General features: G+C 37.3%; 1 protein-coding gene across 1 annotated transcript in view; it reads left to right on the top strand.

The window, feature by feature from the left end:
- Positions 1-25,030, top strand: part of LPIN2 (lipin 2) — a 38,130-nt gene extending 13,100 nt beyond the window's left edge. The window contains exons 5-20 of the mRNA XM_050915644.1: positions 3,683-3,790; positions 8,001-8,124; positions 8,766-9,087; positions 9,329-9,428; positions 10,588-10,775; positions 11,989-12,082; positions 12,453-12,522; positions 12,631-12,720; positions 13,473-13,555; positions 14,707-14,851; positions 15,685-15,833; positions 16,306-16,392; positions 18,165-18,317; positions 19,349-19,463; positions 20,170-20,273; positions 20,600-25,030. Coding sequence (XP_050771601.1) covers positions 3,683-3,790; positions 8,001-8,124; positions 8,766-9,087; positions 9,329-9,428; positions 10,588-10,775; positions 11,989-12,082; positions 12,453-12,522; positions 12,631-12,720; positions 13,473-13,555; positions 14,707-14,851; positions 15,685-15,833; positions 16,306-16,392; positions 18,165-18,317; positions 19,349-19,463; positions 20,170-20,273; positions 20,600-20,744 — 2,077 coding nt within the window. The 3' untranslated portion in view covers positions 20,745-25,030. The remainder of the gene's footprint in view (positions 1-3,682; positions 3,791-8,000; positions 8,125-8,765; positions 9,088-9,328; positions 9,429-10,587; positions 10,776-11,988; positions 12,083-12,452; positions 12,523-12,630; positions 12,721-13,472; positions 13,556-14,706; positions 14,852-15,684; positions 15,834-16,305; positions 16,393-18,164; positions 18,318-19,348; positions 19,464-20,169; positions 20,274-20,599) is intronic.
- Positions 25,031-27,692: the final 2,662 nt, after the last annotated feature.

Below are 27,692 nucleotides of genomic sequence, written 5' to 3'. Positions count from 1 at the left end.
GCAGTGTGGAATGCCTGTAGTACACCACATCTGAATTTGACTTCTCTGTAACTTGAAGTTTACTTTGGTAACTGAAAACTACATAAATGAATGCTTCTTCACATTAGTAAGGAGAATTCTTTACGTGTGTGTATTCATAAAGGAGGGGGTGGGGAGGAAAAAAAAAGTCTTGTATTTTGAAGTGGATAAACTATTAGTAGAGTAGAGCTTGCAGTAAAGTGGTAGCACATACTAATAAGCTGAAGAAGCTTATATGAGTAATAGGAAAGATTATAGTAATAGAAGAAAGCTATCAAGCATATAAATGCTTAAAATCCAGGAAAGGCCTACTCATCAGTTTTATGTGGAAGGTTCTTAGGCTGCTTAACAAAAGAAGTGGACTTAGTTTTTAGGCAAAGCTCCTGCTTTATTGGACAGCATTACTGTTAAATGTAGTACTGTCAGAATAAATTTGAGATCTGGTCTGGGAATTGGAAGAATGTTTTGGTATAAGAGAATAAAATATAACTGAAAAAACTCCTTCAGTATGGGTCTTCAAGGGAGTCTCAAATTTAGTAAGTATCAGTCAAAAAGGTTAGTGCAACAGGAGAACATGAGTCTGTTATCACACCTATGACCAATAAAACACAACAAACAAAATTTGGATTTTAAAGTGTTTTTTAGAATGTCTTTGGCTTTCTTAGTTCATTTGCCTTATTTTTTCACTGTCATGTCAATGAATTGTAATTTAGATATTCACTGCTCTGTTTAAGTCTGGGAATTGGCATTTTGTTTGGTTTGAGATTTTTCCTTTTTTCCTGTTTAAGAAAAGCAAGATCTTTGTTCAGTCTTCAGTGTGAGAGTGTTGAGACAACGATAACTCGTCATAGTGAAACGACAAAAATAAAAATAACCATCAAGTACAGGAAGAAAGAGAATATAGCCCATGAATTGTTTATTCTTTATTTAATAAATTGTTACAAATGTATGAAGAATTTAGGAATGTCACGCCAATAATGGCTGTTTTCATCCAGTGTTTAGAATTCAAATTGCTGTTCTAGCAATTATCTTAATTTGACTAGAGATGAATAAAAAATTGTAGGTTTGACTGAAATGTCAAATGTTTAGTCATAGCTGAACAGACCGTGGTGTTTATATAAAGGTTACTCAGGTTTTATTTTTTGTACCCTTTAGAATGAAAGATTGAAAAGGCATTTTATTTGTAAACCACACTTTTTTACATATATATATAAACAGAAACAGCTGTAGAAATGCATTTTCAGTCAGAGACGAGTGTTACGATGTGAAAGGAAGATTTTGTAAAAGAATGCTGTTTTCTTGTGAATAGCAAGTAAATGCAGGACTGAAAAAATACATTGTAGTAATGGAAGCCCAGAGACAGTAGGTTTGTGGCTATGTATCTGTTAGTGGAATTCATATACAGTCATTCCAGTGGGCTACCAAGGCAGGAAATAAAATGCCTTGCAATAGGCATACACTGTTTTCTTCCCAGCTAAAGATACGGTTGTGAAAAAATGTTCATAAGCTTTCTTTTCACAGCCTGTGGGGATGTAAGGTGATATCAGCATGTTTGTTTTGGTTTGGGGTTTTTTTTTAGTTATAAATGTGTGGCTCTGAAAAAGAAAAAAAAAATAGAAACTTAACTAACTGTTATTAGACATAGCTTCAGATTTCAAAGTGAAACTGGGAAAGGAAAAGGGAGGCTGGTGTTCTAACAGGAAGGTCAAAAATTCAGCCATGGGTACCAGTATGTAATGTCTTATCTAGTTCTATTCTTATAAAGTGGAAAACAAGCTGTTTCCTGTTCCTTGGGAAAATCCATTTCCAAGTGTTTATGCAACTTTTTTGAAAATATGTCCTTTTCTAGCCATTATTTACATATGTTAGTAGTGCTTGACTTACCTAAAATAGTACCAGGAGGACTGAGATTACAGTGTGTACAACTCAGAAATAGAGGGCATTATTTCTCCAGTGCTAAGGGTGTTAAAGAGTTAAAGTAGTTATCTGTCTCTAAAATCTTATATATTTATTTAGACCATGTATGAAGTGGATAAGGATGAGAAGAAGTGGTAGCACTGTTTGTAAATGTTGCAAAGTAAATAGCTTAGAATTGATAGTGTAACTCGAAGTTATAAGTTGATGCATACTGATTTTTCCCCCTCTTATTTTCAATAATCTTTGACTGCATTTGGATTTTTGACCTTCAGATTTATGCACTGATGGATGAAATCTGATTTTTTGAATGTTTCATATGAACTCATTTGGTCGCCTATTCCCAGTGAACAAAGTCTGTTCAGTACCACCTGTGTGTCATCTTGCCCCCCTCTGAAGTCATAATATTGAGGACCTCTCTGTAATAATGTTTTTATGTGTTCACACAATTGTTCAATAATACCTTTTTCCTCTTTTGGAGATACTTAGCACTGCATACAGACAAAGATAGTATAAAACGTTTCTATCACAGTTAGCTTGGTTTATGAATACGAAGGATGTACAGTCTCTGCAGCTCTCATCTCAAGTCAAGCTGTCATCATCAAGTTTCATAAGAATACTACTACTGAATAAGAAGTCGAGCTATTAAGACATTTTTAGAGTTCAGTATTTAACATAGTCTAGACTGTCTTCCAAATGAAAGACTTGTGCAAATGAGATAGATCACTGTGACTGCTTAGGGTCTAATGGGCTGTATTGAGTAAGCATGTAAATCCTAAACATTTATGTATTTTAATAGATAATGTTAAAGACTTTTCTCCATCCATAAGAGAATTTAGCATTAGCATTCCAAAACAAGTCCAGTGCAACCGTGTTGGTAATGGAAGAAAAATACTTTTTTCTTTTGTAATAATGGCTTAAAATAATTTGTATTGCACTTTACACTCAAATTGCAGGCTTGTCTTCTTTGTATTCTATCCACTGTATAGCCATGATGCCCTTGATCTTACCTCAAAACAAGTTAGTTGTATCCTGAGAATAGCTATTTATTCAATTAAATTCAGAAAGCTGTGAAAAGATCTGAAGTACTTACGATGGTAATATATAAAAGGGACTTCTGTGTAAAATACAGTGCATGCCTGCCCAATGGGTCATACTGTTGATTGGTGTGGCGTTTTTTTGTTATAGATATTGAGTAGACTTCCCAGTGCAAAACAAACCCTACTGTTCAGAAAAGTACAGTACTTCTAGCTACTTGTTGTAGTTTGCAAATTAACATAAACTCTTGGGTAAATTGTGAGGCTAGTACCTACCCCTGTTTTCTTACTGGTTTTGTGAAATGTGCAGTCATAAAGTGCAGTGTCAAAACTAACTTTTCTATTTAACTTTTCCAGTGATTCTAAGGTTTATGTAGTAAAGGTTATGTGTAAATCTTTATGTTCATCTTTGGGTTTTGGTAATATTAGCTGGCTGTATAGAGTAATATCATTTATGCTATTGTGACTTCTTCAATATTAACTTACTGTGTCAAGAGTAGTAGATTTTTAAACTTGCAATATTTTCAAGTATTAATAATACTTTTTATACACATTTTAAGTGACATAAAGATGTGTTGCAAACAATGAATGCTTTAAGCTATACACTCCTTTCTTTTGATCTTGGATTTTTAATAACATGTAAGTAACTTTTCTAACTGAATTAGTAACGCAGATTTCTTATAGCTGACTTAATGTCTCATGTATCTCCGCAGAGGATCCTCAAATTCATCACCAAAGGGTGAAGAACAAAAAGAATCTTTGATTTATCACTCCAAGGATCATTACCCCTTATCTGATGGAGACTGGTCCCCTCTGGAGAAGTAAGTCACTTTGTAATGTCATCATATGTATAATGGTGAATAATTATAAAAAAGATTAATGTGCCTTTTTATTCATTTTCCCCCCGATCTGTAAAACTATCAAACATACCTAACTTTTGTGACATCAAATGCAGCATCTGATACTTACTTGGAACTTTGGGAACTTTCCTCTCTACTGTATGTATTAAACAAAATTTGTGTCATTTTTCTTTCTTTTTTTTCCCCTCAAATAAAAAAAAAACTTTCTTATTAAAATACACTATTAAAGGAAGAAAATACAATTAGTAAGATTTCTTTAGGTTGAGAAGGATATGGAAAACGAGTACGTTCCCTGTGATTCACCCTAGCACACTTGATATGCCATAAAGCAGAAGTGATGAATATGTAAGCTAGATTTTGCCAGGTGAAGTAATGCAAATTACTCAAGGTAAAGCTAGGTCCTAAACTTGAATCATATTCCACTTCAGAACAGAGGATTTGCTCGTTACTGGAGTTCTGATATCTCTGGTTACCCAGAGATGCCAGAAACAGTATTAGTTGATTGTGGATTCTTACAAATGGCATAATACAGCTCACCAGTCAGTTTGCAGTTACAGTGACTAGGACACTTTTGTTTATACATTCAAACTCCTCAGTTTCTGATGTTCAGGCTATTATATTCCTCTTGCATTCAGTTTCTAGATTTTTCAAGGCTCACCCTTTGGATTTCACCACTCTAACATCAATCTCTATTTGCATAAGAAAGCATTCTGTCCATATGTGGTAGTACTTGAGGTAAATTTCTTACTTTTCCTGAACATTGGACATAGGGAGGGGCATATATATAGCACATAGCATGCTGAGCAGTATCTTGATTCATCTGAACTCTTTGAGTGTCTAGTTTTACTGCTTTTCAGTTTGATTGAGGAATCTGCAGCATAGCAGATACATTCACAGTGTCAGTGAGGATTACTGGTCAGCCTTGTGTGATACCTGTTGTTGCATGTTAGCGGCTCGGTGCACACGTGCCGCTGTATCAATAGGTGATAGTGCAAAATAGAAGAGATGAAGCTTCAGAAAATACTTTTTGAAGTGCATGTAATCTCTCTGCCTCGGTTGTTTCCAGGGTTGTGGCCTCAGTAGAGTCTGAATGTACCACACCATGCTTGGTGCCTGCTCATTCCCCCGGTGCATAGCTTGTTAATGAACAGAAGCAGTTGGACAGGAAATCCTATTATCCTTCCTTTTTATGTTTTGGGCTGACAACCACATCCTCAATTGTACTTGATGAGATGTAGTCTTCAAATGTTCCCCAAAGGTTTGTGGTTTGTGACTGAAAAGCAGTCACAGTGTTTGACCCTGAGGATTGACACGGTGTTGTGTGGATTATATCACCTAGATAATTGTAGCATAGAGGCTGATATTCCTTTTCAGTTTATAAAACTCTCGCTAACATAGACTAGCAGGCTATATCTGGGAGATACGATTCATGCCTCTCTTCTTGTTTACATATTTAGGGGGTAGTCTGCTCTAACAACTTGTTTGTGCATCATGTGAGATACCTAGGCTCTTTATTGTTCTGGTTTTTTTTTTAACAAAAAGCTATCCAGTACAGATTGCAGTGTAACAGAGAAATTGGCAATTTTCCTTTCCCTCTTTGGGGAGGGGGGTTGGGGGAGGGATTGTCTCTCACGTGAGCCATCTAGGAGAAGAGAAATTTTGCATGAAATTATTTCTCCTAAGCCACCAAAGAAAGATTCTATAATGTAGCCATCATACAGTGAAAGAGAAATGGGAGGTTTTAATAACCTCTGTTTTGGAGATCTGGAAAAGCTGACTTTTAGTTGAGGTTGGTTGTGTTACTCTTCAGAACCCTTGCAGGGAGCTAAGGAAAGATAATAGCCTAAGTCTTTTCAACGAGGACACTTCTGTTTGTCCTACACACTATAATAAAACCAAAAAGCATAACCATTAACTGTTTGATACCTGATACCATCAATGTTCTTCCTGTTTTAACAAGCAATGATAGCATGACTAGATCACTATTACAAGCATGGGCCTTTTGACTGAAGACTTCTTCCTGAGAATGATGATGGAAAGCTTATGCTTTGGGGGAAGTGGAACAGACTTAGGTTCTCAAAGCCCTGAAGTATTCAATCTTTTGCAGGTATTGCTGAGTATTAAGAATTAGGCTTAGAAACAGGTTAATATGTCTGCATGGTTTCCAGTTGACTTGTGATATAGGCGGAACAAATCATTTGGCACATAGGGAAAATGAGTTGATATTCTTCCTGAAAACAAATATGTACATGTATTTTCATCAATGTGTTACTTTAAATAAGCCCTTCTAACAGTACAGAAAATTTAATTTCTGTAGGAAATTAAAGGAGAACTGAGGGGCGAAATCTTTAAATGGTTTCCTTTTTGTGTCCCTGGGTGATGAAGGCTGGAAGTTGACAGTGAGATGATGAATCACCGCTGTAGACATGTTTAAACATCCTGCTATCTTGGATTTTGTGGTGTCCCTCAGAGTAATATGAGGGATTCTTACTGTCTGGATTGTGATCTGATCTGTGTACTGTCTATTTTTACAGTCTGAATTGTGATCAGTTTAGTCTTGTATGATATTGTAAAACCCTGGCTCCACAAACCTCCAGAAAGTTTCAGATATGATACTGCATTAGATAACTAATTCTTGCAGGAATTGTGTAAGGAAAAAAATCCGTAAATAAAATACCTGTAGGGGTTACTGTAAAATTTTCAGTATTAAATCATAGAACAGCCCAAATTGGGAGGGACTTCGAAAGATCATCTGGTCCAACCTTTCATGGGAAAGGGAGACTAGATGAGATTATCTAGCACCCTGACCAGTCACAAATTGAAAACCTCCTGTGATGGGGACCACGTCCCTGAGAAGGTTGTTCCAGTGAATGATTATTCTCACTGTAAAAAATTCCTTACTTATATCAAGATGAAACCTCTCCTGGTGCAGCAAGTGCAAAGACAAGCGCGAAGTCCTGCACCTGGGACGACATAACCAAAGAGCCCAGTACAGGCTCGGATCTGTGTGGCTGGGGAGCAGCCTTGCTGAAAGGTACCTGGGGGTCCAGGTGGACAGCAAGCTCAACGTGAGTCAGCAGAGCACCTCTGCAGCACCAAAGGCAAATCGGATCCTGGGCTGCATCTGCAGGGGCGTTACTAGCAGAGATGGAGATGTGATCATCCCACTTAGCACTGGTCAGGCTACACCTGGAGTGCTGTGTCCAGTTCTGGTCCCTACAATTCAAATTCAAAGATTGAAGTTTATATATATATTTAAAAAAAAACAACAAACAAACCAAAACAAAACCAACAAACCAAAATACGCTATGAATGTCAAAGTGTAAAAAGAGCAGCATTTCTATAATATGCAATATAATTGCCCTGCTCAAGAAAGGATAGACTTGGACCTGTACCAACACTAAACACTACTTCAAAACAATCTCTTGTGTTTCCTTTCCTCCCTAAGTTGTTAAAAGCAAAATAATTTTGAAATCACACCTTTCTAGCATTCTGTAGAGTGAGTTCTTCTGGCTTAAAAGTAGTCTTGGCTAAAGTAAATTTCAGAGGTCTGTTTCTGATTTATGGATAATAACCACTGTAGGAAAAATAGGGTGGATTTTAAAAGGTCATGTAGTCCAAACACATCTGAAGGAAGCCTTCAAGTAATCTCCCTTCCCTCTCCTAAGTTATCTTGTTAATGTTGTTTTCCCAGCATCAGGAATTGGTGTTGTTTCATGCATTTGTGAGTTAGGTTTGCAGGACTTTTATTACTCAAATCTTGGCATAGCAAGCTTAAATGCTATATTTTTACAGATGAAAGGAACTTAAAGCTAATTTCTGTCTTACTTTTAGATAAACTTTTTTTGGTTTGTTCTGTTTTGTTTGAAAAATGGAACATGGGCTGAGGGGAGAGCTATACCTACACTGCAGATATAGTGGAGGAATCTGTTTAGGGTGATCGCGAATTAAGTCCTTTAATGTGATTTTGGTTTTAACCTAATTTCTCACTGTCTGAAAACCCTGCTGGGCTTCTTGCCATGTTGCTGAATAATTGAAGCTCTGTTAAGCTGTAGAAAACTCTACCAACAGTAGCTGCACAACAAATGCATTTTAAACACTGTAGCTTTCTTTTTTCTTTTTCCTTTTTTCTTTTTTTTTTTTTTTTTTTTTGTTCTTGTTGATTTGCTAGCCCTTTCTCTGAGCCAGTCTGCCCTAAAAGTGATTCAGAACTAGAAGTTAAACCTGCTGAGAGCTTGCTCAGATCTGAATCTCACATGGAATGGACATGGGGAGGATTCCCAGAATCAACCAAGGTAAATTTATTTATTGTCTCTAACTTTCTGAATTGAGTTTTACCATATCTAAAATTGTCCTAAGAGAGGATTGGAAATCTGCTGCTGTTCTTCAGAATAATTCAGCTGAAATAGGAAAGTAGCACCCCCCTGTGGCTGGCAGATAGTCGAATTTGTTGAGTTCAAAAGCTGGTCAGCAAAGTAATTCCAGAAAACCTAGCAGTAAAAATCTGAAATTTTTGAATTTTTAGTTAGAAACTGAAGAAAGCAACTTTAGAAATTAATTTCCTTTATTTTAGGCTAAGTTCTAGTTCATTCCAGAGGAATTGTAGCCTTGATAGAGTAAATTTGGTATCTAACAGGACAGCTGGTGACGGAAGCCCTGGTACATTTATGCTTTTTTCTTGCCATGGTTTGGTCAAGTCAGCACTTCCTCTATGCCAGTTTCTTTACTGAACTTGTAAATAAGCTAGTATGAAGCTTCTGTTGCAGGGAACTTTGCTAATAAGGTGGGACATGTTTTATGCTGCTAAAATACATGTTTAAATTCTTACCTGGTTTACTTGTGACCAGAACTTGTACCGTGAGTACAAGTTTAATGTTTAGACCAGAATAAAACGAACATGTGAAGTGAAAGGATTGACTAGAGTTTTGTTTTTCAGATAAGCAAGAAAGAGAAACTGGAACATCCCAGAACAGCTACCATTACTCCATCTGAGAAGACTCATTTTAGGGTCATCCTCAGCTCTGATGAAGTTGAAGATGATGATGATGTGAAAGAGTCTGTCTGTACAGTACTGAAACCTGAGCCAAGAACTCATCCTCTGCTTAAGCAGATGGATGTTAAAGATTCTCTTGCTTCTGCAATCACAGAACCACAAGATCCATTGCCATTAGATGCTGATCATCATTCCAGACTGTTGGTGGACCCTTTACCAGAAACAAAGCCAATAGCAAAAACTGACTCTCCTTCAAAAAAAAAAGGTATATAATAAAGCTGTTGATTCTTTCCTTCAGTGTGATCTGCCAAATTTGAGGCCATAGTGGAAAAAGTATAAATGTGCCTTTTCAATTTTTCCTATTTAAAGTCTTATCTGACTAAAACTATAATTAAACTCTTGGATTTATAAATGCTACAAGTAAGTCTGAATCTTCCACAATTACATTTGTATTTAATGTGTCTGGATAGCTTCATCTTAGTAACCTTAATTGTTAATTTTAACAGGGGTACACAAGCGAAGTCATCATCAGGGGCCTGACGATATTTACTTGGAGGACCTAAAGGCTTTGGAACCTGAAGTTGCAGCACTCTACTTTCCCAAAAGGTAATTTTGAATTAAGGTTCTATGGATCTAGGGTTATATTGCAGTTGCACTATGTGAGTTATTACATGTATGATTTAGGTGTTCATGCGCCGGTTCTGATAAAAAGAATTGGACTTCAGGTTTCTAGGCTTTTGTGGAGTAATCAGTACTGATCTCATTGTGAAAATCTGTTTCTGATTTGACCAGAAACACATTGAAAGATCACATGGGAGGTCATTACTGAGAGTTTTCATCTTTGTGGAATCTGTATGTTCTGCAAATACAGAGGGGGGCGAGTTTAAACTGCACTCTCCTTTTGCACCGGTACTCTATTTTGCCATATTGCTAGGTCTAGATAAGCACACATCAGTTTATTTTTTGCAGGCCCTGTACATCCCTTCCAACTTTTTTTTTAATATCAAAAAAGACCAACAAAAAAAATCCCACGAGATCTTCGTGCAAGGCAGCTCAGTCTCAAAATTCACTCTCGTTTGTTTTTTTTAATGAAATCAAAGCATTTTATACTCCTAAAATACTCTCCAAAAGAATAACTGTCTAGGAAGACCTTTGTAAAAATACAGCTTAATAAGGAAGAAGTGTCTATTGGTTTATGTTAAAACTAGTATTGTAAACTTTTCGGTACTTACTGATTACATTACTTGGGATCAAACTACTAACTCTAACCTTAGATGACAATGTGATATTTTTTTATTTAAAAGGCCACCTTTTTTTTCTGTTGTACTTTTTCCAAATACACAGTGTTCTAAAAACATCAAGCAATGTCCTTTTTCCTTTTATTCTTATTCTACAGCTTTCTGGTAAAGATTGAGGAACATAGCATTGTTCTGCAAAAACAGAATGTAGAGGATCTTTTCCTCATTTACATCCAATTTTGTTGCAGGCAAGAGAAATGTAATTATTTCCCAACTTAGGTGAATGTTAGGAGAACTGGAAACTGTCAATCTGCCAGTATTATGAAGGGTTGGGGGTGTGTGTTTCTATCTGTTTTTTGTTTGGTTGGGTTTAAATTTATGTTGTAAAATGACGTAGTACTTAAAAAAAAATCATCTTGCTATTGCATTTCTTTTTCAGTAATCATACAGTGTGTTCTGTAACCTAAAATCTGTACCTTTTTTTGCAAGTGAAATACTTACAGAAAATGTGGACTTCTTCTCTTCAGTGATTCTGATCCAGGCTTCAGGCAGTGGACGGAGTCAGATACCCTTTCCGGATCCCAGTCACCCCAATCAGTAGGAAGTGCTGCTGCTGATAGTGGTACAGAGTGCATGTCTGATTCTGCTATGGACTTGCCTGATGTTACACTTTCACTTTGTGGAGGTCTCAATGAAAATGGAGAGATTTCTAAAGGTACGTGAAAGACTAAAACATAAACGGCAATAAAGCTCAGGCAGCTAAACAAATGAAGTGGCTTGAATGCTCTGATTTCCACCTCGTAAAGCTTTGGCTTATTATTATGCTTATGTTGAGAAAAGGGAATGTATAATCTTTCATTTTCTAAAATTCTCAAGTATTTGCCAAGCAGAGACAGCAGAAATTAACCTCAAATTAATAAAGAGCACTTGATGTCTTGAGAAGCTTTCTGTCTCTTTTTTTGCACTACATATTGTGTATCTGACCAACCACTCTTGTTTCTGGCTGCAATTACTTGTTTAGTGCTATATGAATCTTCACAATTTGTATTCTTTCCAAATGCCTGATAATTTTTCTTCTTTTTTAGTTTTTTTTTTAAGCGACTAAAAAAACTTTGACTATTGTGTTGGACTACCTTTTCTCCTGCTCTACTTTTCCTGTCCTAAATGTTTGTTAACCTTTAGATTTTTACCAGCTGATTCTTCTCTCTTAATGCTCTGGTTAATTTTAATATTGAAGTTGTATGCATTTTTGAGGGAGCTTCTAGGAGCACATGATCTTCATGAACATGTACTGCAACACTTTTAGTATTACTTTTTAAATGGTCATCCAGTCTCTAATGCATCAAGTGAAATTTAAATGCTTATTAATAAAGGCTCAGAACAGCCCTCTTGGTAACGTGGTAGTAATATTGGATTTGATTTGAAAAAATTATGTCTTCCCTGCAGGGGTCTTACACTCAATCGTGAATTTCTGCAAACTTGTATAGTCACTAGTCATGAAAATGCTATTAGTAGTCAGTGAATAAAAAAAACCTGAAAAGCTGACATCATCCTTCCCCCTCCCCTTTTAGCATACTATGTAGGCCCCTTACCTGCCATAACAATTTTTAAAGAAAACTTGCTTAGACAAGCATGGCTCTCTTTTTCTAGCCTGCAAACTGAACTAGTTCCTACCTTCTCCTTATCCTCCCTCTTCTAATTTCTTAATTCTCATTACTGTGACTGCTGAAGCAGTACAAGGCTTTCCCTGTTACTGAGGAGGCAGTCACAAGACTCTTGACAGGTAGGCTGTATTAGCATATCTTGAGTGATGTTGCAAGATCAGCAAAGACTCTGAAATGACAGAAAGTATTTTCCTAGATACAAACTAATCAGACATCTTGGGTTTTTATATTATTATTTTTAATTAAAATCTGCTTCTATTGCAGAAAAATTCATGGAACATATTATTACTTATCATGAATTTGCTGAAAACCCTGGACTCATAGACAATCCTAATTTGGTAATAAGGATTTATAACAGGTAAATTCTCTATATCATATAATTACGTCATAAAAGATCTCATTTAAAATCTACTCTTTAAAGTGAGTGCATTTCTTAGCTTCCATTGCAATTTGTGTTTTTGATGGATCTGTTTCTCAGTCTCAAAGAGAATGATTTTGAACTGAAGATTTGCATTAAATTTAGCTTTAACTGAAGTGAGACTTTTTTTAACAATTACCTCTGATGTTGAATTGTATATATTAAAATAACTGCTTGCAGAAAACTTTTTAATATTAGTTGTTGGCAGCAAATATATATTTTCATCAACAAAAGGGCAGTTTGCACACTGATATTTATTGACCTCTAGTCAGGTTTTGTAATATCTTATCAATAACATGTTTTAAAACAGGTATTATAACTGGGCGTTGGCTGCTCCAATGATTCTGAGTTTGCAGGTGTTTCAGAAGAGTTTGCCTAAGGTAAATAGATATATGTATACTTTTTTTGAAGATTTTATATGTAGTAACACATGATTATCTCTCTATTTTGTTTTTCTGTACAAATTAAAAACATGCCTAATTTTTCAGGCTACTGTTGAGTCTTGGGTCAAAGAAAAGATGCCAAAGAAGTCTGGAAGGTGGTGGTTCTGGCGCAAGAGAGAAAGCATGACTAAACAGGTAACTGAGACCTATTTTGATTTTTTTTTTTTTTTTTTCCTTAGCTGTTAAAAGATGAAAAGATTGTAATTTTTCAGAAGTGCCTCAGAACGCTGCTTATATAGCTCTGTGTCACATTGCCAGCTGAGATTACTCAGTGTTGCAGTAGCCGTAGCTGCTTCTGTATATTTAGTCTTAAATACCACATCTTTATTTGCTGTTACTAGTTGCTTCAAGAAAATTTATTGTATTCAGCTGTTGCACAATATCCTTAAAATTCTTTCTTCTAAGCCACAAGCAGTTGTCAGAGCTACTCTTCAGTCACTGCGGTATGTTTTAGGAATGTATACACAAATAAATAAGTAGGTGCTGTGCTGCATAATAGATGTTATGCTGAGACACCCCATTTTAGACTAAATTAAGCTTTCTAAATCTTGAGTATGTGCCTTAAATTTACTTCCCCGCCCAAAAAGGGGATTTTATAAGCTTAGAGGTTGATGGCTCCTTTAATGCTAAATTCATAATGTTAAACTAGCAGTTCTCAACTTATGGTATGCAGAGTTTTGTTTTCTGAAATAATAAAAAGCTTTAATGGATCATTTCTTCATAAGCATCCTTTTGTTAAATAATTTACAGAATGAGCAATTCTGAGACTTAATATAGTTTAGGTACTATATTGATAGCTGTTTGCTTAAGTGTGAACTATGAATTCACTTGGATCAGTTTAAAATGCTTAAAATGTCAATATGTTTTTTATTATCACGTTGCTTTAGATACCAGAGGCAAAAGAGGGGAAAACTGAGACGCAAAGAGCAAATGAACTGCCAGCAACTATAAAAGAGCAAGTTAATAGTAGGTGTGTTCCTGTCTGAAGACTATTTTGTGGACTGAATAGTGTCTTTTTTTTTTTGTCTCTTTTTTCCTCCCCCCCCCCCCCCCCTTTTTTTTTTTAAATGAAGAATTCAGTAGGAATTTACTGTAGGAAGAAACATTTTCCTCTAAGCTACCGAAGAGGACCCAGATGTGTTTAGCAAACAATTCAGCAAAATAATGTGGCAGCAAACATTGTAGGAACTACAAATACACTACAATTATTTCCTACATCCTATTGTGTTTACTTCTTAAATAGTAACATAACTGACAGAACAGCAAAGACATATATGGTAACCTTTAGCAATGGGCCACTACTCTGTAAATATAGTGATATTGTTTCTGAGATATTGTTTGTCATTTTTTTCTTTTTTTGTGAAAGACTAATATTGTATGAATAATTTAAGCCATGTGCAATTTTTTGTAACATTAAATAATTGAAACAATAAAATAGTATTAATTACAGTGCACAAGTTGCCCAAGATTGTGGTTGACAACTAGCAGTATTTACCACAAAACTGTCCCAGCCTAGGTAATTATTATGCATATTCATATTCTCCCATGATTTTACGAAGATACGTGTAAATGTTGTTGGTGTCTTAAAGATTTAAAAACCTAAATATACTGTGATTGAATACTTCAGAGAAATTAAATACTGCTTTTAATCTTGAAATCTCTAATTAGCAGAAAAATAAGTCTGTGAATAACCGTAAAAGGTGAGCTACTCTAACTTATCACCCACAGTTTAAATTATGTAGTAACTGTGGCAGCTTTTTTAAAAAACAGAACACTGTTACTCATTCAGTATCCCTTTTCATCTCCAGTTTACCTAATTCATCAACACAGTATTAGTGACTACTTGACACTGTGTCTTTACTAAACCCATCACGCGTGGAGCCAGCTAGTAATAGTAATGTTTAGAGCTCCACCAATACTAGCATGCATTACAAGTCTGTCTTGCTTATTGGCATATACTAGCTTTATCTGGGCATTCACTAGACCATGGACTTTGTTAATCTGTGCTATCAGGCTAGTAGCAAATCCTCAACATAAGCAGAAATTACTCTTGCATAAGTCTTACACCATTAAAGAAGGATTTTCTGTAGCTTACATTTATTCTGGTTGATGTCATGTTAGACCTCCAGAAGATGATTCTTCTAGTGATGAAGCATCGCAGGAGTTGAAGGAATCACTGAAAATAGATTCTGTCCCAGTAGAGCATCCAACCCATGGGAACATTACATCTTATAAGAAGTCACTTAGACTGTCTTCGGACCAAATAGTAAGTGGCATGCCTCTCTTGTACATAGGGTGCTTCATAATTCCACTCTGATTCTAAGAGTTGGACTTTTTCCACTTTTTTAGAAGTGACATGTAAGTCCATTTCACAAAGTAAGAAATGATCTTTGTGTTACTTTTCTAGCAGTAGAAGAAAGGAATGGAGAAATTTAAAAAGAAATTTAAAGTATTTTCCTGTGCTAGTGTGGGCAGCTGCAGGGAATTTTTGATTAATTTTTTTCTGTTGTGTTTTTTAAGGATCTGTGTTTGGATTAAAAAATAATAATTTCTTACAAAGTTCTATAATCAAACTTCTATATTAAGATGTTGCCGAAAAAGTGATATTGTTGGCTTCTGCAATTTGGATATCCTGGGATCTGAACAGTCTAATAATGTACATTTAAATTGGTATGCAGTTTATTCATTGCAGTTTAACTTACAAGTTAGTTCTGCTACTGGCTAAATGTATGATCTTCATCAGGGAAGAATTTTGAGGAAAGTATCCACTAAGTAGAAAATACTATTGCATACTATAGCAAACTGGGAGTTCCATTTGATAGTACTCTAAGTCTTCTGTAATAGCAAGAAAGTAGCAGGGAGTCAAATATCTGCTTACAGGAGCAGATATAGGAGCTATGGACAAATAACATGTACCCAGACTACAAAACAGACTTTGCCAGCAAAACTGTGCCAGTGTTAAGTCATGGTTCACTTTTTGATGAGTTAATCAAAATAGACGCGGAAGAGTATGAGCCATTTTCTGTAGCTCATTTATGATTGTAAAAATTTTATAGTGAGGGCACCTTATGTTTTCAATTATTTTGATTTATTCTAAAGGCAAAGTTGAAGCTCAGAGATGGCCCTAATGATGTTGTATTTAGTATTACAACCCAGTATCAAGGGACTTGCCGTTGCGCAGGAACAATATATCTCTGGAACTGGAATGATAAAATCATCATATCAGACATTGATGGAACAATAACCAAGTAAGTATCTGGTTTTTTTTTCTTTGATTTTTTTATCTTTCTTTATTGATCCTGTCCTGCTTTTCAAAATAAGATAAAGAAACTTGATTTAAGAAGACTATTAAAGAATGTTCATTAACAGTCATGAAAAAAACTTGTTGCTTTGATTTTAATTTGTACTTGCATTTACAACAAAGTAGAATATGTCTTTTAAAAGAATAATGCAAAGGTGATAATGTTTACCATGTGACTATTGCCCTTTCAGTTGGACTTCTCCAGGTTTAGCAGCCATAGGTTAGTTTGGAAACTGACTTGTGCTGTATGGCCCCGCTAATTCCTCTGTCTGGAGTAGTTACTAATTCTCTTTTGAAATCGTTAGGAACTTCTGCAGAGATAGTTCTGTAAATACTCATTATAAATTGTATATTCATTAGTGATTGTCTTTAACAAAACTCATATACTTAGTATCAGCTATCTCTGATTTTGCTTTTAGGTCTGATGCTTTAGGACAGATCCTCCCTCAGCTTGGCAAGGACTGGACTCATCAGGGCATTGCAAAACTCTATCATTCCATAAATGAGTGAGTATGTAATCTATGAAGCAATTAGGGTTTTCTGGAATTTGGGAATTAATGGGCAGGTAATTGGATTGTTGTTAATAATTATGCAATTTATTACAATGTGTTGGTCTAAATGTTGGGAAGTGAGCTACTTCTGTCATTCACAAACAAAGCTAAGTTCTTTCCCCAGATGTATATTTCTACAGGAATGGAAGTCACCACTTTTACTAGTTCCCTTCTCAAATGTTTGATTCTGCATTTTAGTTCTTAAAAACTGTGTGTAATATTGTTGTCACTACAAAAGAGAACCATAATAGCAATGATTTCTCAGTGTCATGCATGTGTATGTTTACGCCAACTCGGGTTGATCACAAGCCTATTACAAACATGGTACAGTGTAAATTGAAACCTAAATTGTGTCCTTCCAATGCATAAATATTTTGTGTTTTAATGTGTTTGCTACCAAACTTAAGTGAATGCTCCTTAGGATAGATTTCATGTTCTGAAACAAGCCTAATTAACAACTTGCCACTGCCAGAAAGGGAAGGTTGGTGGCCTGGCTCAAGTTTTCTGTCACTTTGCACTTCTGACATAAGTTGATGCAGTTCAGTAAAACAGTAGAAAAGTAATTCAGCAAAACAGCAATTTCCCCTTCCCCTCTCTGGGTTAGTCAACGTGCTCACCTTGTGATCTGCAAGAACCTGCAGAGGCAGCCCGTGTGCCTTCCCCCTGGCAGCAGTGGTGAGGTGTTTGCTTAGTTCAAAAGTGTCGCAAACCACACCCTTATAAACGTACTGTTCATCAAAGAGGTATATAACCTTGTAATATTTATGTCCGGTAACTTAGGGCAGAATAAACCTACATATTTCCTCCCCTTTCAGATTTGGTCCTTTGTTTAGCCAACTTTTTTTCAACAATACAGTGATGCCAGAAATAATACTTCCTACTGAGGAGGATCACAGGATGATCAACTGTTAAACACTTCATGATCCACTTAAAATAATCAACTTTCATCTTTGTTTTTAAGTTTAGTAGTCTTTCTTTCCCCAAAAATATTTTGGGTCTTAGAATCTATTGTTAACTTTTGTTCTTGTGGCCTTCGTTCTGTGGCTAAATTTCATCTGTGGCCCCTTGCAGTCCATGGGAGATAACCTGAACTTTTTTTTTGTATTCAGTGCATAATAGAAGAGTAGTTTTGGAATTATTTGCCAAATTGAATCAAGTCTTTGAAAAATGCACATAAACACTCAATCCTTTTGTGCATGCGGTAACTGTGTACAAATCTGTATAACAGATGAACCTACAAAGTCTGCAGGAAAAATTTAGGGGCTTGATGAATGCTTCTTGTTATTTGTCCTTCACTCTGCGTTGCGAATTCTGCCAACAGCCTGAAAAAATCCAACCACCAAGACAGGAGATCTGGCATCCAATATTACATGATGCAGATAATTTAAATAATTGCTGTCGTCCTACAGCTGGGCTGAAAAGCTCGATAAAACCAATGTGGCACTTGTTTAAACACAATCTAGTCCATCTAATTGTGTAATCTGAGTATTACCGTCCCTGTTCTTTTTGCGCTTCCTGTTTCTCAGTTTTGATTGTCATGTATTTAAACTATTATGTGCCTTGCAGATTTTTTAACAGTGGAACAGTCTTTTCCTTGTGTGTGTGCACAGCACTGCAACGCGTCAATACCTAAACTGGTGCCTCTGGACATTGCTATAACCGTATACTTATGTTGGCAAAGAAAGTCTTCAGCAGGAGTATGAACTAAGTTGATAATTCTTTTCTAGAAATGGCTACAAGTTTCTGTACTGTTCTGCCCGTGCCATTGGGATGGCAGATATGACCAGAGGATACCTACACTGGGTGAATGACAAAGGAACGATTCTCCCCAGGGGCCCTCTCATGTTGTCCCCCAGCAGTTTGTTTTCTGCCTTTCATAGGTAAGCATGTGGGATTTCATATATCCATTCCCTCCATCTCAGAGAAAGCAGATCAAAAAGATTTGGCATGCTGACCATTACAGCTGTAACCAAATGTTCCACTCTGTGCTGTATTTGCTACTGAGACTTGATATCTCTCTAGTGATCATTTATAACCTATTTGTTTTGTCTGAATTTCACTTGTTGTATACTTCTGTTTCTGTGGGCATGTTAGAAGTGGCTACAAAACACAAAATACCAGTCAGAGAGCAGCTCATTTTCCTTTTTCTTCATTCCTCTAGTCCATGACGGATGACTATTAGGTGCTGTTTATATCCGTACAATTTTGTCTTTTCAAGTATAGCTGCAAGGACTGTAGTGCAGTGCTACTGTGCAAGATGGAAGAGGAAAAAAAGCTGGGGAATATAGACTGTCATACTAAATGATCTTGTGACATTGGGAGTGCTTCATATATGACTACTTAAAAAGCATATGGAGTTCAGCTATGGTTCAACTCAGCTGATCTTTTGAATCAGCCATAGTCTACCTGTTCTTGATGGGAAGAGTTAATAGGGGAAAATTCTTTTTGGTTTTGCTTAGTTTTGGTTTTTGCTCAGTAGAAACAACTGATCTATGGCTAGCAATGATAGCAACCTCCATTAAGGTCACTAATAGGCCTTCTGCACTCTTTTGTCCGAGACAGGAGTTGTAACAAGCTTATGTGTACTTGATTAGGTGGTCTGATTCAGAGTGTCATCTACAATAAAAGCAGTTCACAAACTGCATTCACAACTGGGAATTTCATGCCATTTACTTAGACTACGCACAGGTTATTCACCTATTTTTTTTACTATGGATGTTGGAAAACAGCGAATGTTTTACTGCTTTATTGTCTCTTGTATCGTTCTTGGAAAACTACTGACCAATGTCTATATAACTACCAACACTAGCAACAGGAAGCAATGAGAATATAAATATCAGATAAATGGGGGAAGGACGATACCCTCTATCAAATCATGATTTAGAATTTGACTGTTGAAATTTTATTTTAGGGAAGTAATAGAAAAGAAGCCTGAAAAGTTCAAAATCGAATGTTTGAATGATATCAAGAATTTGTTTGCTCCCAGTAAACAGCCTTTCTATGCTGCTTTTGGAAACAGGCCCAATGTAAGTCTGTCCCTTTCTAATTGAAGGGTTAAAATGCATGAAGTACTTGGGAAGCAAAAGAAATAGGCTTTTCTTTTTGTGTCTGTTTAAATTTGAATAAGGAAATGGGACACTGGTGCTTTTATGGGTTTGGTCAGGAAAACCCACATGCAGATACCTTAAATAAAAGCTGCTAGAACTGCTTATATGTGAAAGGTGACAAAGATGTGTTAGTATTCTAGGATTTTATTAAATATGTGCCACCTTTCCATATTCTTTTTCAGCATTTGTGACAACTTTATAACCTAAGGGTATTAATTCAGTGCTCCTCAGTCTTGAATCCTTTTCCTATCGTACGGTTCCTGTATTTTCTCTGCAGCTCAATGCTATCATAATTGAGCTAGAGAGAGAGAGGATATTGTAAGAGGAATATTGTCACAAGAAATGGTATTGTGTGGTATAGATTTTGTGCGTGTTTGTGGTCCCAGGCTTGGGAACAGGAATTAAGCATTTGGGGGCAGGGGGAATGTTCTGTTATGGTGTGTGTACATTTTTGGGGGTTTCTTTGTTTTGTTTTTTTGGCTATTGTTTAGAGGGCTTTTTTTAAGGGGCAGTTTTACTGTACCCTTTTTGGATCAGCTTTTCTCATTCCTTCAAGAAGTTGTTTGTTATATCACATTCAATAAGGAAATGTTGAAGCATGTGCTTTTGTTCATGCTTTTTCCAGGATGTATATGCCTACATGCAAGTGGGAGTTCCAGACTGCAGAATATTTACTGTGAATCCAAAGGGTGAACTGATCCAAGAACGGACTAAGGGAAACAAATCTTCGTAAGATCATTTTTGTTATTTCAGCTAAAGAAAATATTTAGGAATGAGATTACAAAATAATTGCATTTGTGACCATGATGATTCGATCTCCTATTACATACGACACGTGCAAATCTTGTTTGCCAGAGACTTACAGCTTTGGATAATTGACTGAAACTTTTCAAAAAGAAAAGTAAACTGGCAAAATAAAATTGAAAATTGCTTCTGCAGTAGTGGTGCCTTATTTGACTATACCTTTCTGGTCTAGACTTCTAAAGCTCCTTTTTGGCTACAGTTGAACAGTGACTAGACTGTTAAATAATGGTCTGTCTTCTTTTTTAATATAGGTATTACAGACTAAGTGAGCTTGTGGAACATGTGTTCCCATTGCTTAATAAAGAACAGAGTTCTGCATTTCCGTGCCCAGAATTCAGCTCCTTTTGCTATTGGAGAGAGCCTCTTCCTGACCTTAACATGGACGACCTGGCCTGAAAAATACTTCTCACCTAGAGATGGAATTTCATATTCAGCTACTCAACTTCAGTTTAAATGTGAAGAACTTTCTTAATGAAGATGCTAATTTATATACTGGTACCATAAGACTTACTAAAGAAATCACTTTAAATCCGTTGGTTTAAAACAAAGAAAATGCAAAGCTACTGTCTATTTTTTTTGTGGTTTTTTTTTTTGTTTGTTTGTTTGCTTGTTTCTTTATTGCTTGTCTTTATATACCTGTTCTAAGGCACTTGCTATTGGCCTGTCATTGATGGTCACGGTACCCAAGTGCTTCAGGACAACTAAATGCTGAGGTAAACTATGACTTTGCATTTTCATCAATACAGACCTTATTGTAAGCATAGATTTTTTTTTTTTTTTCTTTTTTTTTTAATTAGTCTTAACAGTGTATTTTCTAAAATGAAGCCAAAAAGTGTATGGAAACTGCCAAATAGAATGTCAGACCTATTAATAAAAAAGTGTAGTCTAATGTTCAGATGGGCAATTAGGCCATTTTTGAAAGGCGACAGAACCTAAGACCAGTATGCTCTTTCTCAGCTAAAATACAGAAAACATGTAGATGTTACTAGCATGACAGACTCTGAAGACATAAAATTCCTCTTTAAATGTAAATATGCCTTTTGTCACATGTACAAGACTGTGCTTGTACAATTCATGCTCAAACTAACTCTGCTTATTACTTTTTTTACATGCAATGTTTAAACTATTTCATGAGCTTGTTAAAATGAAAGTTGTCTTCAGATACTTGTATGGCTTTTGTTGTTTTCAGGCTGCACTATGTCATGTTAAATTTCCATCAAGAAAAATCTTGAACATTTCTGTAAGAGTTGGGGAGCTGGCATTTTTATTTCCTTTTCAACACAGAGATGATGCATATGTGTGTGTATGCTGTGTAGGCCAGTAAAACATATGTACAGATTATATTCAGGGAATTGTAATACTAAAAAAATTATGTATTTAATTTTTTAATTGTCTGCTGCAGGTCTTTCCAGAATTCTGTATTGCAGGTTTTCAGTAGCTGGAAGGAAATGCAGCTCAATTGTGAGATTCCAGGTATGAGAATGGTTAAATGCTGCAGAGCAGAATAAAAGCCTTTTTTTTCTTTCTTTCTTTTTTCTTTTTTTTCTTTTTTTCTTTAAGTTTTAGGTTATTCATAAACATCATGTTGGTTATTCCTCAGGTTCAGATCAGAGCCTGTGAACAAATTGCATTCCAAGTCTAGTGTTTATCAGCTGTAAAAGCAGCTAGTATTTCTCTCTCCAAAAATACTTGAGGGCAAAGGTAGTTCTGCTTTTTAAGTTGAGTTAGTGCATTTAACCTCCTTTGGACAAATCTATGGTGAGAATGTATCATTCCACCAGCCCAGAGGGCTTAAGGACTACAGTCATTTAAACATCATTTCAGCATCAGTCCTGGGCTTTCTGGGCACACAGTCTTTTCTGTCACTCCTTAAGCAAGTTCCTGGGGCCATGCATTAAAGATCCTTCCAGGGGCAATGTCCAGAATTTCCACCAGGCTCCGGGGCGAGCTCTCCCCCGTACACAGCTCCCAGTGGGAGCAGGGAAGTGTGCAAGGAAGTGTGAGTGATCCTTAGAAGGCATTTGTATGGCTGCCTGCTGCGGTGCCTGCACCAGGGCTGCTCTTCTCAGAAACAGCTGGGGCAGGCCCTTCTGCTTCAGCTACTTGGGCTGAATGTAGGAAAGGAGCTGTCTGTTTCACTACCTGCAGAAGAGTACATTTAGAGAATTTTACCACACACAGAGGAATATTTTTATCAGGCTGGGTCGTCTTAACCCACAGTTCTGATGTAACACCACCTAATGCTAGACAATTGGTGAACTGCTTGGGGGGTAATTTTTAGATCACTATATAAATGAAATTACTTCTCCCCCCAAACTCTAGTGTATTTCTGTGCTTATAAAACATTAAATAAAGAATGGGGACAAGAAAAATTGACATGGAACCTCTCTTTCAAAGCAGGAGTATGAGAGTGGGAAAGAAAACTTACCTGTGTCACGGTGTGCCATGCATATAAGTGAATTGAAAGGCATCCTTGTTCTTGTACAGTGTGAACAATGCCTTCTGTGACTGTTTCAGCAAATTCTTGGTCCTGTCACCAATCTACTCAGTGTTTAAGTGGATTTCACAGGATGCAACTCAAAGGGTATTTTGCTCTTACTGCCTTTTTTTGTTTTTGTTGTTAGAAGCTTACAAACATCATTCCATGTATTTTTTTTTCCTTTTCTTACCTTTTATTGCAGAGATTTCATTAGAAACTTAAATTTTCATGATCACCAAGTGCTTGGAATATCAATGGGATTTGAGCTTTTAAGTCACTTAAATACTTTAAATAAATAAGAATCCAACATAATGAAGTATTTTAATTATAAGATTTAATATTCTATCTAAAGATTCTATTTTACATAAAGGGAGTGAAGCTGCCTCTCCTAAAACAGTTCTTTGTGGATGTCAAAATTTTCTTTGCCATGCTAAACTTATTCTTGGTAGCCCTGGTATTACGCAGGTTTTCTAAAAAAAAAAAAAAGCACTTCATGAAACTGGGATGGGTTTCCAAATGGGACAGATTGTTACCAAGGTTTGTCTGTATCTTTCTGCGTTGATTTTTTTTTTTTTACTTGATTTTTTTTCTCTTCAGTTCCATTCATCTTTTCAGATTGTCAGATAAGCTGTGGATCTTAAGGTGGGGACTTGAGTAAATGAGCAGTGTGGAAAAATAGTATCAGGTGTATCTCCAAATGCATAAATTTAAGCTGGTATGGACATGGAGGTTGTGTGGTTGTAGAGAGCTCCTCATTCTGCTAACCTGTTATTTTGCAATAGACATGTCCAAAAAGTCGCTTAGTTAAAAATTTTGCTTTTTTTGCTCTGTAACAGCTACAGTTTTGATATTTGTTCTTTGATAAAATGTAAAAGTGTTCTTGAGTATTTCTGATATGAGCAGGGCGGGGTTTTGTTCTGGGTTTTTTTTCTAAATCTGGCTTGTATTTGAAGCTTTTTGGATTCTTTAACCCTGTTTAGGGACAGAATATGGGGGCACTGTACCTGTCATTGCATACCTATGTAATTTGGACTGCTGGGCACTTTACTGACTCTAGAAAAGACATCTCATTACTATCAACCTGTAGGCTTGTGCTGCAATATTAATATGAATTGGGGTAAATTAGCCTGTCCTTTCTTACCTTAGTCGAGAGAAGTGGCCTAAAACTCATGTTTGAAAACAAGTTGTGCTATACTTATTTAAAATTAGCGCAAGCTAAATCATTCTTTCTGTGAAAGAGGAACTTCTAAGTGTGTATGTCTGTAGGCGCATGCACACCCCTGTTAAGACTGTGTTGTTGAAGATGCAGATCCTCTTAGCATTGGAACCGTGACAAAGGCTGAGTCAACGATACCTATCTGGGAATAAATAAGGAACATTGCAATTCAAAACTTGTTAGTGACTTGGACATTACCCATTTCTATAATGATTTAAAGATCAGTAACCTAAGTGGTACACATTTCTGGATTTTCTTTTTTTACTGTACCAAGCACGTTTGTAGTTCAAAAGGTTGGGCTCTCATCCCTAACAGTATACAATTGCATGTGCAATCTTGGCTCGTGTATCCTTAGCTTCCTGTCATCAGTATACTCCTTCTAAAACTTTTTTTTTTCAACTGGAAAAGTTTTAACACTTGGGTCAACTCCGTTATGGAATTTCTGAAGCAAACTCTGAATCTGCTTACGGTAAAGACAAACGAGGTGAAATTTCATGTTAATATTTCATACAAGTCTTCTAGAAAATTCTGTCATACGAATGAGAGTTGTTTAAATTACTGTAATGCAAATTCATAATGAAACATCAAAAATACATAGTGAATTTGAGATGCCTTTAAAGTGTCACTTTTGCCTGAAGAAGTTCTAGTTTCCAAAGTTAAATTCTGCTGAATAGAATGAAATTGTTTTGGATTTCGTTACAGTGTTAATTACTTCCAGATGAATGTTAAAACGTTGGTTTATTTTGAGGGTGGGAAAACTCTCTTCAATCATTTGTTTCATTTTTATGTTGAAGATGTGGAATACTTGATTGTTAAGCAACCCAATCACTAATAAGGTAGTGTGTTTAAAATTGTCAAATCTGTGATCATACCAATACAGTGGTTTTTGTTAAGACTGGACTATCTTGGGTACAGTAACCCACACTTCAGTGCAATGTTTATTGATGTTCAGAACCATGTTATCACAATAAAACAAACTTAAACTAATTGTTTTCTTCAATTTGTACTTGGGAATTCCATTCTTGTATTGCCAATTTAGTAAATGTGGGTTTATTTAAATTGTATTCATATTTTACATGGAATTCAAGTTGCTCTTCTAAGGACTATGATACATTTGCTTTCTCTCACACTCAGTTTATTTTTTTCAGGGTATTTATACAGCTGATAAATAATTGCTGTCATCAAACTTACATTATGTGCCAGTACCAATATTGGTTATAACTATAACGAAAAGTAAACATGCATTAATGATATAGAATATCAGGTAACAGATGCATGACTTGGGAATACAAAAGCTGCCTTGAAGAGAATCATGCAACTGCATAGTTTGAGCTCTTGTAAATCTGCCCTAATTTGGAGTTTTATCCTAATTCCATCCAAGTTAACTTTTTCCTTTCAAGGCAGGGAGTATTGTCTTCCCTGACAGTTGTTAAATTGCTTGAGGCAATTATTGTCAGACCATCTTGAAAAAGGGGCCTCAAGCTTTCAGTAGAAACTTACTCTTCCTGGTCTCTTGCTGCTGTTGGTAAATGCAACTAACTAGCAGCCTACCTTAGAAAATCCAACCCATTTCAGTCACACGTAGAAGTACGATAGATGCGTACGAAAGCATAAACGATGTTGTGCCTTTTGATCCTTCTGCAGCGTGTGTCATTTGTGTTGCTGCCCCCAGCGCCCATTCGCTCTCCTTGTGCCCAGACACCGAGCTTACTGCTAGAGTTTTATCGTCTCCTGCCGCAGCAGCAGGCTCTCCGTTTCTGTTGGGTTTCCCCTGTGATTCTGCTCACACGCTGCACCCTTCTCTTCACACCTAGGGCACTTCACTCCTCACACCGCACTCTTCACTGCCCGCCTTTCACACCTAGGTCTCAGTCCTCGTTTGTCGTGTGCAGTGAGTGACTGTGCCAGTGCAAGCAATAGAAGGGCGGCACGTCTGGTGTATGCCAAGCGTTCAGATTTGTTGCAAAAACATTTCTGAGCCGGCGTTCTCTCTCCTGTGTCCATCTTACCCTAATGGACTCCTAATGGAGTGACTTTGTTCTTGGTGGATTGATTTTTACTATCGTGGAGCAACAGTCTTAGACGTGTAAAGAATAGAATCACAGTTTCTAAGAATGGGCACTTTCCTGTGTGTGTGCAGGGCACTGTTTCTAGAGTTATGTCTCGCAGGTTGTACACCGAGGGCCCCGGGAGGTTACCTGTGCAGCCCTGCACCATTTTGTTTGGGAAATATGTGTGCGCTCCCACTTGTTGCAGTTGCCGGCCGAGCTCTTGGACCAGTGGTGAGCTGAGCTGTGACACAGCCGGCTGCTCAGAAGGGTTTTCTGGGCAGATGTCCTGCATGCTGCACGGGAGGGAGGGGGACGGTACAGAGCTTCCGGAGGTTTCACTGTTGGGCACAGCAAGGGCTTGTCAGGGTCTTCTGTCTGACGGGGGCGGCCACTTCTGTGCAACGTGTTTTCTAAGCGTGATGACACCAGCTGCTTTTCCTTCTCTCCCCTTAGATAAATTAATCAAACCCACATTGATGTTTCTGCCCCATACTGGAGATGCCCAAGACCCCTCTAATCGTGCAGGGGGCTGGAGCAAAGAATAGGGGAAAGGCTGCGGTGCTATAACCCTGTGCGGTGTTTTTCTTCGTGGCTGAAGTGGTTGCCGGCCGGACTGAGGCCCCAGGCTGGCGTGCGGTGGGAGGGCCTCCCAGCCAAACAGCTGTGGCAGCAGCGTGGCTCAGGGGGAGAACAGATGTCGAGCTGCATGAGAGCGGGGACTTGGGTTAATGGCTTTCGTGTATAGTGCTTTGAACGGGGCACAATTAACTGTGCGTTGGGATAGTTACAAGCGATGCTAAGCCACCTCCTCAGGAGTGCTACAAAAGCCTTTGCTTGTAAGGAAGTATGCCAGATAGATACAGTTTTGACTAAACATTCATCTTCAGTCAATTAATCTGAAGTCTGCTTTAAGGACTGGGTGGCTGCCAGTCTCACTTACCCAGCAACATGAGCTGGTGCACCTCATGTTTTCTTCCTAGTCATTTCTTTTGTTCCAGTCTTTCCCTGCCTTCTCCTTTTCCTTCTCTTTCCTACCTCACTGTTCTCTAATCTTACGTTCCCCACTTCTGATGATACTTCCTGTGTGCATGTTCTGGTGACAATAAGCAACATATAGCCTGAACTGTTCAGCCTAGAACTGGCTGAAGGGCAGGGCTCAAAGAGTTATGGTGCATGGGGCTACATCTGGCTGGCGAGCAGTCACCAGCGGTGTTCCTCAGGGCTCAATTCTAGGGCCAGTTCTGTTCAGCACTTCTATCAACTGTCTGGATGCAGGAGTTGAATGCACCATTAACAAGTTTGCTGATGATACCAAACTGGGAGGTGCTGTTGAGTCTCTTGAGGGACAAGATGCCTTGCAGAGAGATCTAGATAGATTGGAGCATTGGGCAATGATTAATGGGGTGAAATTTAACAAGTCGAAATGCTGAATTCTGCACCTGGGACAGAGTAACGCCAGGCACAGGTATAAACTGGGAGAGGCACGGCTGGAGAGCAGCCCTGCAGAAAGGGATCTGGGGGTGCTGGTCAGCAGCAGGCTCAGTGTGAGTCAGCAGCGTGCCCTGGCAGCCAAGAGGGCAAACCCCATCCTGGGGTGC

This window comes from Gymnogyps californianus, chromosome 2 (assembly GCF_018139145.2).
Source record: "Gymnogyps californianus isolate 813 chromosome 2, ASM1813914v2, whole genome shotgun sequence".
Classification (NCBI taxonomy): Eukaryota; Metazoa; Chordata; class Aves; order Accipitriformes; family Cathartidae; genus Gymnogyps; species Gymnogyps californianus.
The sequence above is the reverse complement of the archived record's forward strand: the minus strand, read 5'-3'. Positions and strand labels throughout refer to the sequence as shown.